We start from the raw sequence: 15959 nt of genomic DNA on the forward strand, positions 1-15959 counted from the left end.
ACATGTAAAAAGTCCTCACACATTGAAGAAAATGTTGCACAAAACAAAGTGTTCTTATTTTCTTTCCATATCTAAAACATAAAGGAGTTGAGACACTTATTTTCCATCAGATGCATAGTGTTACTTATTTCAAAGTTTGTAAATGGTATATTTCTTGAAAATGTCATAAATAACCTACATAAAATTCTTTTCAAGCATTTTTTTCTGTGTGTGCATTTACATCTGCATTAGGAGTTTCTATTGTGTAAGTATGTTTTAGAGACTACCTATATAGGAAACAGAGACAGGAGGAAATAAAATACCATTCTGAATATTCATTTAGCTTTGCTTTCTCTGGAAATGGTAGTCCAAAAGTAATTATAATTGTTAGAAAAGCCAGCTAAAGAAGTATTTTATACTTACCTAAACACAGAATAGCCTATTTGCTTAACTGTAGCTTTGCATATTTTTAAACATGTCATACATTTTGAATTTCTTATATTTCAAACCTTTGCCCTTTAAAATAGCAAAATGAGACTTAGAATAATTAGAAATCACTCAGAGATGCTGAACTGTTAACCAGGAGGTGGATACCCTTTTAAAATGCAATACTAGTGTTTGCTTAGTCTGTCTTGTTTCCTTTGTCCCTTTGGGTAGTGGAAAGAGCTAGTGACTTAGTCAATAAGAGGGTACCAAAATAATAATTGGTAGAGGTGACCAGCTGTTGATAAAATGTAGTTCACGACTATGTTTGATGGTGTTGATATATGCTGTAATTATTTTACAAGATAAAGTATTCAATAATTTTAAATTTTAATTTATAGAAAAGTTGTAAGCCTTGGAAAATAACTCGCCCCTTTAGAGTAAGTGTTTACCTGATACCTTACCATTTCTGAATACTTTAGTGTTTCCCAACAGAGACATACTCCCACCTAACTATAATACCACAGTGCGTTCATCTGTTCCTTTGGGCTATAAGAATGAAGTTTCATGGTCCTGGCAACTGGATGGTATAGGTCTCCCTCAGGCCTCCTGGAGAAGCTCCATACCAGCAAGCGGCAGTGCCTGGGTTCCCTTGTGCCCACTGACTTCTGTGTCCAGCCAGAGGGAAGGCTCTCCCGCCTGACAGTCCTCCCTGTTGGGACTCTTTGGGTTGCACGGCACTGCCCAGATTAGTGTTTGGTTGAACTGGGAGAAGGTGTGGGCACCCTGCGGGACAATTTGGGGTCTCCTTAAAATTCTTACTACAGTTTACATGGCTCAGACTATCTTCCAGCAAATGATCTTGCCTGTCCCAGTGAAACCATGCTGGAAATCTCACTGAGGCAGAGTTGGAAAAGCGTCTTAACCTGGCAGCCCTACCTTCGCAGCCTTGTCAGTATTTATAATCAATGCTTTTACCACCTAAAGTAACAACCATGGGAAATATTCTCTTTAACTGAATTGGTTTAGAAATACTTTCTCCGCTCACCTCACAGATTGACAGTTACATTTTAGGTAAACAGAATCTTTTGTGCTTGTAGGCAGACTGTACTTGGCATCCTCAGCCACCAGAGGGCGTGCATTGTAAGTGCTCTTCTCCGCAGTCGGTCAGGAGAAGACCGACTTCAGGGAGCCCTGACAGTTGTGCTGATGCTCAGCTTCTCTTACTGTGGTGGACACGCATGTTCACTGAGCATGTCGTCAGTTCTTAATAAAGTTACACTTGATAACTGGCATCGGGGGCATGTGAGGAGAGATGCAAAACCAATTTAAAATGATTTTTGCTTGGTTTTGGAGCAGTTTTGTGGTTTTTATCAGCAGCCTTGTAGTTTTGTTTTTCTTGGAAACTAGCAATATTGCTTAAGGTACTAGTGAATTTGAATTCCTGTTATGCCATAGTGAATCTGTGATAGTTTGAATGAGAATGGCCCCAATGGGTTCATAAGTTTGAATATTTAGTCCCCAGTTGATGGAACTGTTTGGAAAGGATTAGGAGGTGTGTTCCTGTTGGAAGAGATTTGTTGCTGGGAGCAAGCTTTGAAGTTCTAAAAGGCCCACATTGCTCCCATAGCTCTCTCCGCCTTCTGCTTGCCTTAGCTCCCACTCCAGTGCCAGCCTCCCCACCATGATGGTCATGGACCCTCCACAGTTATGATCCCTAGGTTAAATGCTTCCAGCTGCCTGGATTATGGTGCGTTGTCACATTCATAGAAAGTTAACAGACAAAATTCTAATACAAATAGTAGAAGTGTACGGATATTTGAGAACTAAGGTAGGAGAATTGGGCACGATGCTGGAGAACACTGCGGAATCTGCCTAGGCTGGTAACTGGCCTTGTTAACGTGAGACTCTAAGTCAGTGTAAGAACTTGGGTCTCTCTGCAGTCACTTGCAATACTTAATATTGTCCTCTGAATTTGAATTTACACTATTATTATGTCTGTCTCTGCTCTGGACTCCAATATTAAATCATTTCATCATAAAATGCTTGAGATCAGATTCATGTTAGCAAATACACACATCTTACTAACGCTGCATTTCAGTAGGATTCTAGCATGGAAAATACTAAGTAGTTGGGTTTAGTTAGTTCTTCTCACACTTCCTTATGCATAGTATTCCTGGAGAGATTGTTAAAACATGTAATAGATTTCGGGAATTATTCTCTGATTTTAGTACACCCCAGATAATGCCAAGAACTCATGTGTAGCAACCAGTGCAAATACTTTAACTCATCCTTAATTAGGTGATGCTTAATTTATGGTGGTGTTCACATGCTGGAAAATAGCAGTATTGTCTGACTTCGATCTTTTTATTCATCATTATTGCCAAGTACAAATTATGCCTTATTATTTTATATGCACCTAATACATTAGGTAAGATTTAGCCAATAGTGTATATGCTACCGTTATTGATGTTTTGTTGATTTTTTTGCAGTAATAAGTTAGAATTACCCTGTACTTAAAAATCAATTTTAAAAAATTGCTTAATTTTTAATAAAAAGTTTATGTGAAAAATTCTTAACTAATATTTCTGCTTTTTGCTTGTCTTTTTAAATTCATAGGCAGTGCTTAATTTTCCCAAATACTGTGAACCTGTAGTTAAAGGAGAAGGTAACTAAATATAATCATTAATATTTATTGGAGAAAATTATACAAGATTTGAATTATTGAAATTTTCTCCTGGGAGTAGCAGGTGAACGTGATACTCGCAAACTATGGAGAAATATTGAGCCTCACCTGAAGAAGGCAATGCAAACTGTTTATCTCAGGGAGATATCAAGGTAAAATGTGTTTAACATGTTAGATATCACTTATCCAAAGTGTGTTACAGACATCAGGTTTTTTTGATTGTTTTGTTCTGTTTTGTTTTGTTTTGAATATATGTATAGGATTTACTGATTAAGCGCCCTAATTCAAAATCTAAATTCTCAAATACTTCAAATTTCTAAACGATTTAAACTTCATATTTACGCTTTTCTTCAATTAAACTAAAGTATACATGTTTTCCTCCCCTTCTTCATGTAAGAGAAGAGTCAGCATGTCTAACTGGACCTCACGGGATAGGAAACACTGAGTTGTGCAAAGGCCAACACTGGAGTAAAGAAAGCATGTCCGAAATAAAGAAAGCCCTGCTTTCCTGCACCAGAAGTGCTCACAGCCCCGGGTTATTCAGAAGGTTCATTTGAGACCCTGCTAGTATGCTATGTTCTAGTAAATCACCCCAGACTCAGAGATGTAGAACAATACAGTGTCTTAGAAATCTGCACCTTGCCAGTCTGAAACAGTTCACAGGGATGCGTTCTTGCAGGTCTGGCGGTTGCTGTCTTCATGAGACTGTGGCTCTTTACTGTATCCTAAGTCAGCAGCCAAGCACGGTCTCCTCCCTCTGGCCTCATCTGGAAGGGCTTGTTGGTTTTACCCAGAAACTTTCTGTCTCAGTATCTGGCTAGGCTGCATGTTTTTTTCCCACATAAGGCAACATGATTACTTGTTAGCAGCTTTGACAGAAGCATTATTAAGTCTACCATTGAGACGTGTAAACTAAAAATAAAAGAAAAGCATTTCTAGGCTTCCAAGTAAAAAGTTACTTACAAAAGAAAGTTTAATAAAACCTTAAAATTGATTGGCATTTTCAAAGAGAAGTAAAGCCAAATATTTATCTTTTCAACCTGTCAATCAAGTAATCAAAGCTGTAGAAAACAGATTAACCAGAATTGAACAGAAAACACTATTCATAAGGCGTCTATGAGTGATGACCCAGGAAACTAGCCAAAGGATTATTAGTAGACATTGAGATTAATTTTATGTTTAAATGAAAACAAAGGTGAGTGTAAGTGAACAGTATGTGAGTGTATATCTCTTGCTTGATAAACTGAAGATATAGCTTTGAAAAAAATAACAAGAGGGCCAGGCATGGTGGTACAAGGTTTGAATTTCAGCACTAAGGTGGCAGGAGCAGACACATGTCTGTGATTTTGAGAACAGCCTGGTCTATGTAGTAAGTTCCAGGCCAGTCAAGGCTACTTAGTGAGCTCCATCCCCTGAAAAAAAAGACACAAGAGAAGTGTGGGGGGTGGGTGGACACTTACTGCCCTGTAGGTAAGAGATGGAGACGAGAGATGAATGTGCATGCAAACGCCTTCCTTATCCTTCTAGCCTGTACCTAACCACCTGTACAGTTTCTGATTTTTCTTCCCTTTCTTTTTTGAAAAATATGAATTCATTTATTAGTTCTGCTTTTGACTGTGTGTTCTTGAAGGACTTAATCTTTGGGCCTCAGTGTTCTGATCATCAATCTTTCCAGAGTAGAGTTAATGTACAGTTGTATCCAGTGCAATGATTAGAACTATTGGGAGCTTTACTGAGTGGCTGGTGATATTTATTGTAATTAGAGTAAAAAAGGTAATTAAAGAATTAATGGGGAATTTTGTTACACTGTTGATATATATCAAATGTTTTTGTACAGGTACAACATGTGTGTATATATTATTTTTCTAATTCCTATTGAATGAAAATATGTTCTCTAGGGCTCTTTTGATTTCTTGTGTTTTCAGTCTAACTTTGCTGTCCTGTTTTACTTTAGTTCCCAGTGGGAAAAGTTACAGGAAGAGGACACAGACCCAGGACAGCTAAAAGGTATCAGAGAAAGCCCTGAGAACCAGGACACTGTTTAAACCATGATAGACAGCAAATGGAGTCTGAAAAGAGTTTGTTTAGCAAGATGGATATTTTCGCTAATGCTTTTCCTTCAACTGAATGTCAGTTTGGTGTTTCCTTAGATTCTTTCGTGATTGGCTTCTACCATGTGAAAAATCAATGAATATTCTTTAGTGTTTTCACCTAAGTAATCCAGGTTTATGGTACAACTTTAACTTAAAATAAAATCCAGCTTTATATTAATTTAAAGGGTCCTCTTCAGTACTTATATTGTCAAAGTATATTTGTTTCCTTTAAAGAAGGTATTATTTTTGCATTTTTATCAAACTGACTAGATTTTATTACTCAGAATATCTAAAATGTAATTTTTTTCTTTTCAAAAATGTAAAGATTTCTGTTTAAGCAAGGGAATGATGTGATGGTTTCCGAACACTTCAGCTGATTTACAGGTGACCTTCTGTAGTATACAGGAGAGAAGACAATGACCACAGTTGGAGAAGTGCTGTGGTTTATCTGTACTACTTCCTGTGTGTCTTCAAACTGAGCTCTTTATTTGTTTAAAAAGTGAGAAGTAGTAGTTAGCTTTAAATTACAGCAAAGAATATAAATAGTACTCATATAAGGCCTCTCACAATGTGTGACACACGTTCTTGTGTGCATAGAATTGTAGGCATGTAGTATGCTAGCTATGGTGTCTTCCATGGAGAGTGTCTGTCATTAGGGGTTATTATCTTTATCTATGTAGCTTTTAACACATGATATAATATTACATGTATGAGCTATGTATGTGAAAAATAAAGAATTAGAGTAGAAGTAAAATCTCCTATTTTGTGGTCATAGAAGACCTTCAGGGAAAGTTTAATGTAGAAAATAATCTTAAAAGTAAAAAATAATAGGGTTTGCACTTCAAATTGGGAGGAGCTGATCAAGTAGATCAAAGTATGTCATCAACAATATTCAGCTCTGTGGTGCCGGTGTCTGCAGCAGTAGCAGGGCACAGCTGTGCGTCAGAAGGTAGGGTGTAAAGTACACTTAACACCTAATGGTAGCCTGGTAGATAATATCGCGCTGTTCTGTGCACAGGTCTCTCGGCGTACACCCACGTGGAGCTTCCCTATTATTCTAAGTTTATTCTCATTGCTGCATACCTTGCCTCCTATAACCCGGCGAGAACTGACAGGAGGTTCTTCCTTAAGGTAACAGTAACTTCTTGTTCTTATGAAAATCCCAGGAGTACAGTTGGTCTTGTGGGTTCAAACATATGAGCTTCAAAAATATTGTATGTGTACTAAACATGTAAAGACATTTTTATGGTCATTATTCCATAAATAATATATTAATGAATTTTAGAGCATTTAAATTATGTTAGGTAATCTAAGATAATCCAAAGTTCAGAGTATATTATACAACTATCATACTTATTTTTTAGTGAGGAACTTGAATATCCATGGAGTTTGGTATTGTCTGAATGATCCTCAGTCCTCTGTGGATACAAGGAATGATTGCTTTGAAGTTTCTCCGTAAACTTCTGCAGGACACAGATTAAGATCACCAAGTACACAGTTAGGACCTGTTTGCTAAGGGCCCTACACACACAGTTGAACCTTGGGAGAAAGTAGCTGCTTTACAGAAGACAGGAAATCAGGAATAAATTGTTAGTCCAAAACCTTCCACTTTTTCTTTTCCATTTTCGTATGTCTATGAGCATCTTAATGTTTGTGTGCACATGTGTGTGGGCAAGGTGAGCATGCCTATGTCTGCACATGCATGTGGAGTTTGGTGTTGGAAATCATCTTGGGTCTGTCTCTCCATTGAGTCCTGAGCTCTCCAGTCTGGTTAGTTCGGCTAGCTGGCTTACTGTGGGCATTGCTGTCTCTTTCCAAGGCTGGAATTACAGGCAGGCTGCCACACCCATCTACATTCATGTAAGCTCTGGACGTTTGAACTCCAGCCCCCATGAAACCCTCCTTCATTCTCTGGGCAGAGAATATTTAGAAATCAGGTTTTGTTGCTGTTGTTTTGTTGTTTTCTTCTGTTACTAGTCTTTGAGGGGCAAGGACAACCCCATTCTGGCTTCTGAGTCTTGAGTGCTCAGATATTCTCAGCCAGTGTATAATCCATGAATTACTGTCCTCCTTTAAGGGACAAATACACATTTGTTTATCTTTGGAAGTTCTGTTTTTGTATCAGTGAATATGTGGTTTTAAGATCAATGTAACAAATTCTTTTAAGAATTATCACTATTGTCTATTGTATTTTATAAACTTTATGTGCAAAAGTAATCCTTCTTCCAGTCTAAGTCTACCCTAAAACATATCATAGTAAGTAAAATAACATTTCTGAAACTCATATTTATATATACAAAAGATGTATATAATTAGCATTATGTATGGCATCTTTTCAACAAATTGCCTTTTCTAATTGAAGCTTCTTAATCTAAAAACTTATTTTCCTTACTTGCAGCATCATGGGAAAATCAAGAAAACCAACTTTCTAAAGAAACATGAGAAGGTATTTATATTTTAAATTCCCTTAATTTTTAATTTAGACAAACTTATGATTTTAGGATAATTAAGGAAATGGATGAATGTGTAATTATGTTTGCATATGAGAACTTTTTCTGTTGATAATGTTACCTTTTAATGTAATGATGTTTTGTTAAGTACTCTGTCCAAAAGCAAACTGGAAGAAGTGGGGGCTAGAGATAAAACTGAGTTGACCGAGTTTTTAATAACTTACTTAATGAAAAAGCTCTTGCTGTATTGTTTAGTTAAACACAATGGATTCCACCTCCTCCCATTTTCCTCCTTTCCCCCCCACTCTCCCCCCTCCTCCAGTCCTAAGAGCAGTCAGGGTTCCCTGCCCTGTGGGAAGTCCAATGTCCTACCCCCTCCATCCAGGTCTAGGAAGGTGAGCTTCCAAACAGACTAAGCTCCCACAAAGCCAGTACATGCAGTAGAATCAAAACCCAGTGCCATTGTCCTTGGCTTCTCAGTCAGCCTTCATTGTCAGCCACGTTCAGAGAGTCCGGTTTGATCACATGCTCCATCACTCCTAGTCCAACTGGCCTTGGTGAGGTCCCGTTAAATCAGTCCCACTGTCTCAGTGGGTGGACGCACCCCTTGCATCCTGACTTCTTTGCTCATGTTCTCCCTCCTTCTGCTCCTCATTTGGACCTTGGGAACTCAGTCCAGTACTCCACTATGGGTCTCGGTCTCTTTCTCCATCCATCGCCAGATGAAGGTTCCCTCCGATGGATCTTCTGGTACCTGGATTAAACTCTTTTATCTTCTTCTTTTCCACTCTCAAATACCTACAAAAATTCTATTGATGAAATAGAGAAACCCATATACACTTAAGCAGGAAAGATTTTTCTACAATGAAACTTGAAGTGCTTATATAAAACTATGGGTCTTGACCCCATATGCCAATAATAAAAGATTTCTAAACATTCAAGAGCCAAAGTTAACTTAAAGTCAAGCATACATTGGCCTGAGGAGTCATGCCATCATGCTATGTGAAACACACATGTTGTTTGTTGTCAATCACCGTGTTTTTACTACACATACGAAGTTTCCTACTCTTAAAAAAATATAATAGATTAATTAAAGATAAATAAAATTATTACTATTTTTACCATTATTTTACCATTATCAGCATATAAATATCAACTTAGTTAATTTTTAGGTCATTTTATTTTAAAATACTTGATTTTCAGAATTACTATTTGACATTCTTGTTTGAGTTAAATGAAGGTTAGATTAGACATAGGACAGAATTTCAAGTAATCTTTGCAAATACCTTAAGCCTACTTATGCCATTCCGTCTGATGTGTATTTGCAAACTGATAATTCTCAGCACTGATCTGTGTAAAATCAAAATATTGATCAACTTTATAGAACATTGAAGCTGCTCTACATCTTGCTTCGAAAGATGTAGTTACTTATGTAAACAAATATATCTCATTAGTATACAAATTAACTTGCCTCTAATAAATGGCAAGATTTCAGCAAAGAATGCTTTTAGAATAAACTTATTTATGATTTGTGTACCTTTTTATATATTTAATCCCAGCACTCACGAGGCAGAGGCAGGGAGATTCTTTGAGTTCAAGGCCAGCCTGGTCTACAGGGTGAGTTCCAGGCCAGCCAGGGCTGCAGAGTGAGACCCTGCCGTCCATTGTGAAGAAGGGGATCACAGGTGGGAACATTTATGAAATTTCGCAGAATAGATGAATATTCAGGTCATTAAGCAGATGGAAGGATGGAAGTTCTGGAGAATCTAGAAAAGCTGTTATTATACTTACTGGGTACTTTTAAAGTAAGTTAGTGAGTCCAGGTTAAAATCAGTGCGTTTGGAAGGTAGACAGCTCCAGCTACGTGGTGTACCCAGCTGCTGCTGACTTTGAGCTGGAAGTGGAGAACTTTGGACTAGAGTCTACATTCTTAATGCTATGAGTGGTTTTTCAATCTTAAAAACAAGTCAGTATACACTTCTCAGTTACTGGTGTGTTTTCAGGACTTGAAGAAGCAAACACTTACTTTACTGTCTTTTGCCTTTTATTGTGACTGCTATAAAAAGTCTGTTCCCTTTTTCTGGTGTCTGTATGCTCTACTGTTCATCAGTTTGCTTCCTTTGTTATTGTTATAGTTGTGCTGGAGTGTATCTGGGATTAAATTTCTTTTTACCTTGAGTTAGTTTTGCTTCTGACCATTAACTTTTCCCATGTTGCCACTTCTCCCTTTATCTGTCTTCTTGAGACATTGAGTAGATACATTAGACATTATTGTCCTTTTCAAAGCCATTTGCATTCTTCATTACCTTTTGTCTTTTTATTCCAAGGGTATTTTTTTTTAGCTCCATCTTTTCTTTGGTTTTGAGGAAATTCAGTTATTTCCCCACCTCTTCATAGTTTATACCGTATCCGATTCTAGGCCTACACTAAAGCCTTCTGCTCCCTGCTCTATTGAACTCATAGGCAAGCGATTAGAATATGTGAGTATTTTTACAAATCAGTTACAAAACGACAAAAGAGTAAATGATGTAAAAAGAAACTTGAATACTAACAAGCGTGGTATAATTCCTGATTCACTAATGCGGTGCAGATTATAACAACAATGAGACATTTACACACCTGCACTGAAAACACTGACAGGAACTGATGATTGATTCTTAATACAGATGCCCCATAAATCAGGATAGAACAGAGTCTGCCGACTCTGTAGGTTGACAATATCTAATTAAATATGAGTGAAATTTGTATATTGGTCAAGGCTAAGGCTAGGCTTCATTGTAGAAGGAAACAAAACAAAATTAAAAGAAACTCTTGAATGACTTACCACAACAGAGTTTTGCTTGCATAATAGCTGAATATGAGTTGTACAGCTCCGTATATCCAACTGTGATGTCAGATGAAGCACAGTGACCTCTGAAGTTAACAATGGAGAGAGCAGTGGTTGGAAAAGTTCTTTCTTGGTGAAGTCCCTGTGTCACTTGTCCTCAGTTAAATGGCCTCTGTCCGTCTGTACCGATGGAACAGTCTTCCTGTGTGCCCAAGAACAAAACAAAACAGAAAGCACTGTTAACAAACTCCCAGCAGTGTCTTGTTCTCCTGCATAAATGCAGGTGTGCACAAGGAAAGATTGCAGGATTTCAGTCACAGCATATTTGTAGTAGTGATTGTTTTTGTAACTATCTGTGATAATGATATTGTCATAAAAATGGAGAGGTTAAAAATGGATTAGGGCTGCATTTAAAATATAAATAAATCTCAGAAAACATAATGTTAAAGGGAAAGGGGAATGTGGTAAAAGTTGCATCCAAAATAATATAATTAATATGGAATTTAAAGTCATAGTTCTGTACACTGCTGGTAGATATGTAACCTCTAATATTGGAGAAACCTGCGTGAGATAAAAGCATCACATTTTAGACTGGAATTCCTTCCAGGGGCAGAAAGGGATAGTAAGATGGGAAAGACTTCAGTGGGTTTCAGCTTTACTAGTAAAGTGGTCTCAGTTTTGTTTCTTTGCATATGTAACATCTGGATTTGATATAATTTGGTAGTTACTCTATTAAACCTCTGTACATTTCTAAATGTTTGAAGTATTTGATAGAAGAATCACACAAGATTTAAGAACAGGAAATGATCTCTGACCCATCTTTTAGCTGTAAATAACTAAGTGAATGCTGACTGCATTTTATACTTTGATCAGGTGTAGGCGGAGGCTGTTTGTTCGTTCCCAGCTGCCCAGACCCGAAATAATCACACAATACTGTATTAATTACAGTAGTTTGGCCAATAGCTTAAGTGTATTTCTAGCTAGCTCTTATATCTTAAATTAACCTGTTTCTATTATTTCGTATGTTGCCACAGGCCATGACTGACTAGGTAAAGTTCCAGCATTGGCTAGATCGCGTCTCTCTGACTCTGCCTTATTTCTCCCAGCATTCAGTTTAGTTTCCCACCTAGCTCTATTATGCACTGCCACAGGTCCAGAGCAACTTCTTTATTAACCGATGGTAACAGAACATATTCATAACATACAGAGGGGAATCCCACATCAATCAGGTCTGGGTTTTTTGCTTACAGTTATTCTTCTTTTAAATACTAAATATACTCCCCTGCATGCGCTTTCCTAGTTTACTTTCCACTGTTAATAGGAAGCCCTGAAATTCTTAACCTGCTTTTAAAATTATCTGCTAATAGAATGGAGTGTTGGTTATTGTGATTTCCTAATGACGTGATTATATGTTACGAATATGAACGTTTACAGTCTTTAAAGTTTTTATAAATATTAAATTATTTCAGGCTGGCAGCTTATTCACTAATTAGACAGTTTTATTTACTAAATTAAGATGGTATTTCTAATTATTGATCATTTAAAAACTATGTTGAACTTTTTAAAACTGTGTTGAACTCTTCTGAAACCATGTCAACTAAATGTTTAAATTTTCGAGGAATTAGTCTGAAGAGGAATGGTGGGAATTAAATAGTATACTCTAGTCCAGAAATTAAGACCCTGGATTGGAGGCTGAGATAGCTCAGCAGTTAAGAGCACTTGGTGCTCTTGCAGACCATGTGGGTTCCATTCTCAGAACCCGAATGGTACACACAACTGTCTGTAACACAGCTTCACAGAATTCAACGCCTGACGACCCTCTGCACACAGCTGCATGCCTCTCTCTGCTGCAAGTGCATTTATTCAGGCATGCACACACATGCACACACACACATTACACATAAAATTTAATTTAAACAAAGAAAAGTCTTAGCTGTGATTATACATTTTCTTGAAAAATCATTTGGCAAAGTCAGCAGCTCAAGACTGCAAATGGCTGAGTTCTTTCCTGTTTATTGGAACAGAGAAAACTTTAAGTCATTTAGAAAAGATTTGGGATTATCTGCACAAGATGGGCCCTTTAGTGTGGAGTTGTCAGCGATCTTGATTGTCTTGCCTGGGGACTTACAGTCAACCGATAGTTGCTGGAGGAGGGAGACGTTTCTTCAGTGGTGCAGCCACTGGACATTGCCTGTGCCTCTGCCACCCTTTGCCTGAGCTCCTGTCCCCAAGTAGTGACAGTGAGATTCACTGAGTTAGCACAATTGCAGCTGTAAAGGAAGCTAGATAGGAAGAGAGGTGTGTGTGTGTGGGGGGGGGGGGGGTGCGAAAATGATCAAAGTCATAACGAAACCCGTTATTGTGTATAGTTAATGGGTGCTAATAAACATGGCAAAAAGACAAATCATGATATTGGGCAGTGCTTAAGGCCCATAGGTTAAATTTGTTAGTATATTTGAGAGAAAAAGTATATTATTACTGGGAATTTATATTGTAGAAGGCATATGGTATGGTATAAAAAGAGTCTCATGTTCTCGTTACAGACAAGCAATCACCTCCTTGGACCCAAGCCATTTCCCCTGGACAGATTGTTAGCAATACTGTATAGCATCGTGGACAGCAGAGTGGCTCCCACTGCAAATATCTTCTCCCAGGTAGGCCTCATTCTGGGGTCTTCCTGCCATTAGTCAGTTCTTCAGGTGGTGTGGGTGGTGCAAATCTGTAGATGTTAGTATTTAACTGGACAGTGAGTATTGTTGTTAATAAGTACAGTTGGCCCCTTCGTATGGCTTGATTTGGAATTCACTGAATCAACCAGCTCCAGTCAGAAAAAGAAGAGTGACTTGTTCTGATTCAATACACAATGTAATGTAGTGTCTGATTGTTGCATTGACATTAAGTTATGTTTGATAAGGAATAGAGAGGAGATTTAAAGTATCCCGAAGATGGGTTCATTGTTTGTAAGTATATACTATTTCATACATGGGACTTGTGTGTCCTCAGCTTTGACAGCTATGGGGTCCTTCAGCCAAGCCTCCTGAGGAAGCTGAGGGGCAGCTGTATTGAAAATTCCAAGCCCAGCCTCCTTGGCGGGGGGGGGGGGTAACACAGAATTTACAAGTATAACTAATGTCAAAAGCAATTTAATGTTTCTGGTTCTTTTTCTGTTTTTAGTAAATTGTTTTTTTTAAAAAAATCACTGCTGATTAAACAAGTATCTGATTAAATTGATGAGTTATAATACATAAGCATGGTTTAATGAAAATGTTTTAAGTGTGTACAAAACTGTTCTATAATGTCTTTATTTCTCATAAGTATACTTTTCAGGTTGATATGCCCTTTTTGTTATTTGTTCTGATTTCCAGAATTAACTAAACTTTTAGTATTTCACTAGGTGGCAGAATAAGCCCAGAAGTAGAAGATGAGGATTTTGGTTTTAACTAGTTATAGTGTCTTTTTTCTTCTTTCCATTGACATTTAAAGAAAATTCCTAAGTATAGTCATACTAGATTTCTTAAATGATTCAAAAAGACTTGGCATGGGTCAGGAGTAGAAAAGGCGAGATAATGTAACTAGCATCCCGGCGTAGTCGTATCAGAGATGCGGTGGTCAGTTTGTGTTATGGCTGGTAATATGTAAATAATTATTTACATCAAAATTACTTCACTTTACCTCGGAATGGAGGTCACACTTTGGAACCTCTGATGATGGCTTTTAATTCATTAAAGAATAAAGTACCGGAGCTAGATAACAGTCTCCACACTCTTGACATTGGGTTTATAGCATTGTGATAAAGGCGGCATTTATAGACAGTTTGTGTGCATAGTGCGTGTGCAGTTGAAGAAAGGAATTCTAGCCGGCTGTGCGCTGTGGGTGTTACCAGGTGCTCATCATTTTAAAAGGCTGTGTCAGTGTCTCCCTGCTTGATCCTTCTGCTGAGACGAGGTCTTGCTGTGCTGTCTCCACTCCCAATCCTGAGTGCCACACATGTCCTGGTGCCCGCCACACGTGTCCTAGTGCCCGCCACACGTGTCCTAGTACCACACATGTCCTGGTGCCCGCCACACATGTCCTAGTACCACACATGTCCTGGTGCCACACGTGTCCTAGTGCCCACCACACGTGTCCTGGTGCCCGCCACACATGTCCTAGTACCACACATATCCTAGTACTACACATGTACTAGTACCACACATGTCCTAGTGCCCGCCACACATGTCCTAGTACCACACATGTCCTAGTACCACACATGTCCTAGTGCCCGCCACACATGTCCTAGTACCACACGTGTCCTAGTACCACACATGTCCTAGTACCACACATGTCCTGGTGCCACACATGTCCTATTACCACACATGTCCTGGTACCACACATGTCCTGGTGCCACACATGTCCTGGTGCCACACATGTCCTGTACCACACATGTCCTGGTGCCACACATGTCCTGGTACCACACATGTCCTGGTGCCACACATGTCCTAGTACCACACATGTCCTAGTGTCACACGTGTCCTGGTGTCACACATGCCCAGTCTTTCTTACTGCTGGTGACTGTCTGCATACAACACACAAGGTGCTACAGTGACTGAAATGAGCTGTTGCATTTTGAGAAAGATGACTCATGATGGTGTGTGTGTGATTATAATTCTTAGATGTCCCCAAATTACCTTTTGAAAAGTGAATAAGGATAATTAAGGGTGAATTTTAAAAGATTTGGGGGATTTGCAACTTTTTTCTTGGGGATGCATAAAATAGTATTAAAAGGCTGTGAGTACTTGGCTCTGCTTTTGAGAGGCTTAAAGCAGCAAACGATTACTTCTGCCCTGGGCAGGCTGCGGGAAAGACGTGGAGCTGCGTGCAGAGTGGAGCAGGCCTGGAAAGGGGAGCCAGGTTGTTGTTGTTGTTCTTGTTGTTGTCAGTGTGTCTCATTTACTTAAACAATAGTCATTGTGCACAAAGGAAAAGGAATGAAATCAGTTGAGATTTGGAATGGGTACAGCCTAGAGATGTAGAAAGAGGGGACAGTAGGGACGAAGTTATGGAACTAATCAAAACTAAACAGTGTCACTTGTTCTAGAAGCCTGATTGGCAGTGGGTGTGGCCGTGTCCTAATAGCAGTGTTCACTGTGGCCATCCCTGTAACCCTGGTGCGGTGTTCACAGTGCCACCCCGCCTCCCACATCCCTGTAACACTGGTGCTGCTGTTCACAGTGCCACCCCGTCTCCCACACTGCATACCTCATAGACTGTGCCTCAAGTTGCTGGGGCACCTTACTTGTTTAGAAATAGACTCTTCAAGAATTTTACTGTCTAAGGAAAAATAAAACAGTTACAGTTGGAGGTTTCTGATATAGAGATTTATCAACTTTTCTGGGTTTTGACTGTGCTAAACAGTGCACACCAGTCTTTGTGTGCATGTTACTGGGACTAATACAATTAGAAACAGCTTGGCCCAAGGTCTGTCTTTATTTAACAAGAAGTAAAATTCTTTTATTCTTAGC

The 15959-nt window shown here is 38.7% G+C and overlaps 1 protein-coding gene across 1 annotated transcript in view; it reads left to right on the forward strand.

The window, feature by feature from the left end:
• Positions 1–15959, forward strand: part of Orc5 (origin recognition complex subunit 5) — a 55798-nt gene that overhangs the window by 17647 nt on the left and 22192 nt on the right. The window contains exons 7-12 of the mRNA XM_048433507.3: positions 3022–3070; positions 3150–3240; positions 5043–5095; positions 6200–6312; positions 7580–7627; positions 13002–13112. Coding sequence (XP_048289464.1) covers positions 3022–3070; positions 3150–3240; positions 5043–5095; positions 6200–6312; positions 7580–7627; positions 13002–13112 — 465 coding nt within the window. The remainder of the gene's footprint in view (positions 1–3021; positions 3071–3149; positions 3241–5042; positions 5096–6199; positions 6313–7579; positions 7628–13001; positions 13113–15959) is intronic.

The sequence above is a fragment of the Myodes glareolus genome, chromosome 27, assembly GCF_982192425.1.
Source record: "Myodes glareolus chromosome 27, mMyoGla1.1, whole genome shotgun sequence".
In the NCBI taxonomy this organism is placed as follows: Eukaryota; Metazoa; Chordata; class Mammalia; order Rodentia; family Cricetidae; genus Myodes; species Myodes glareolus.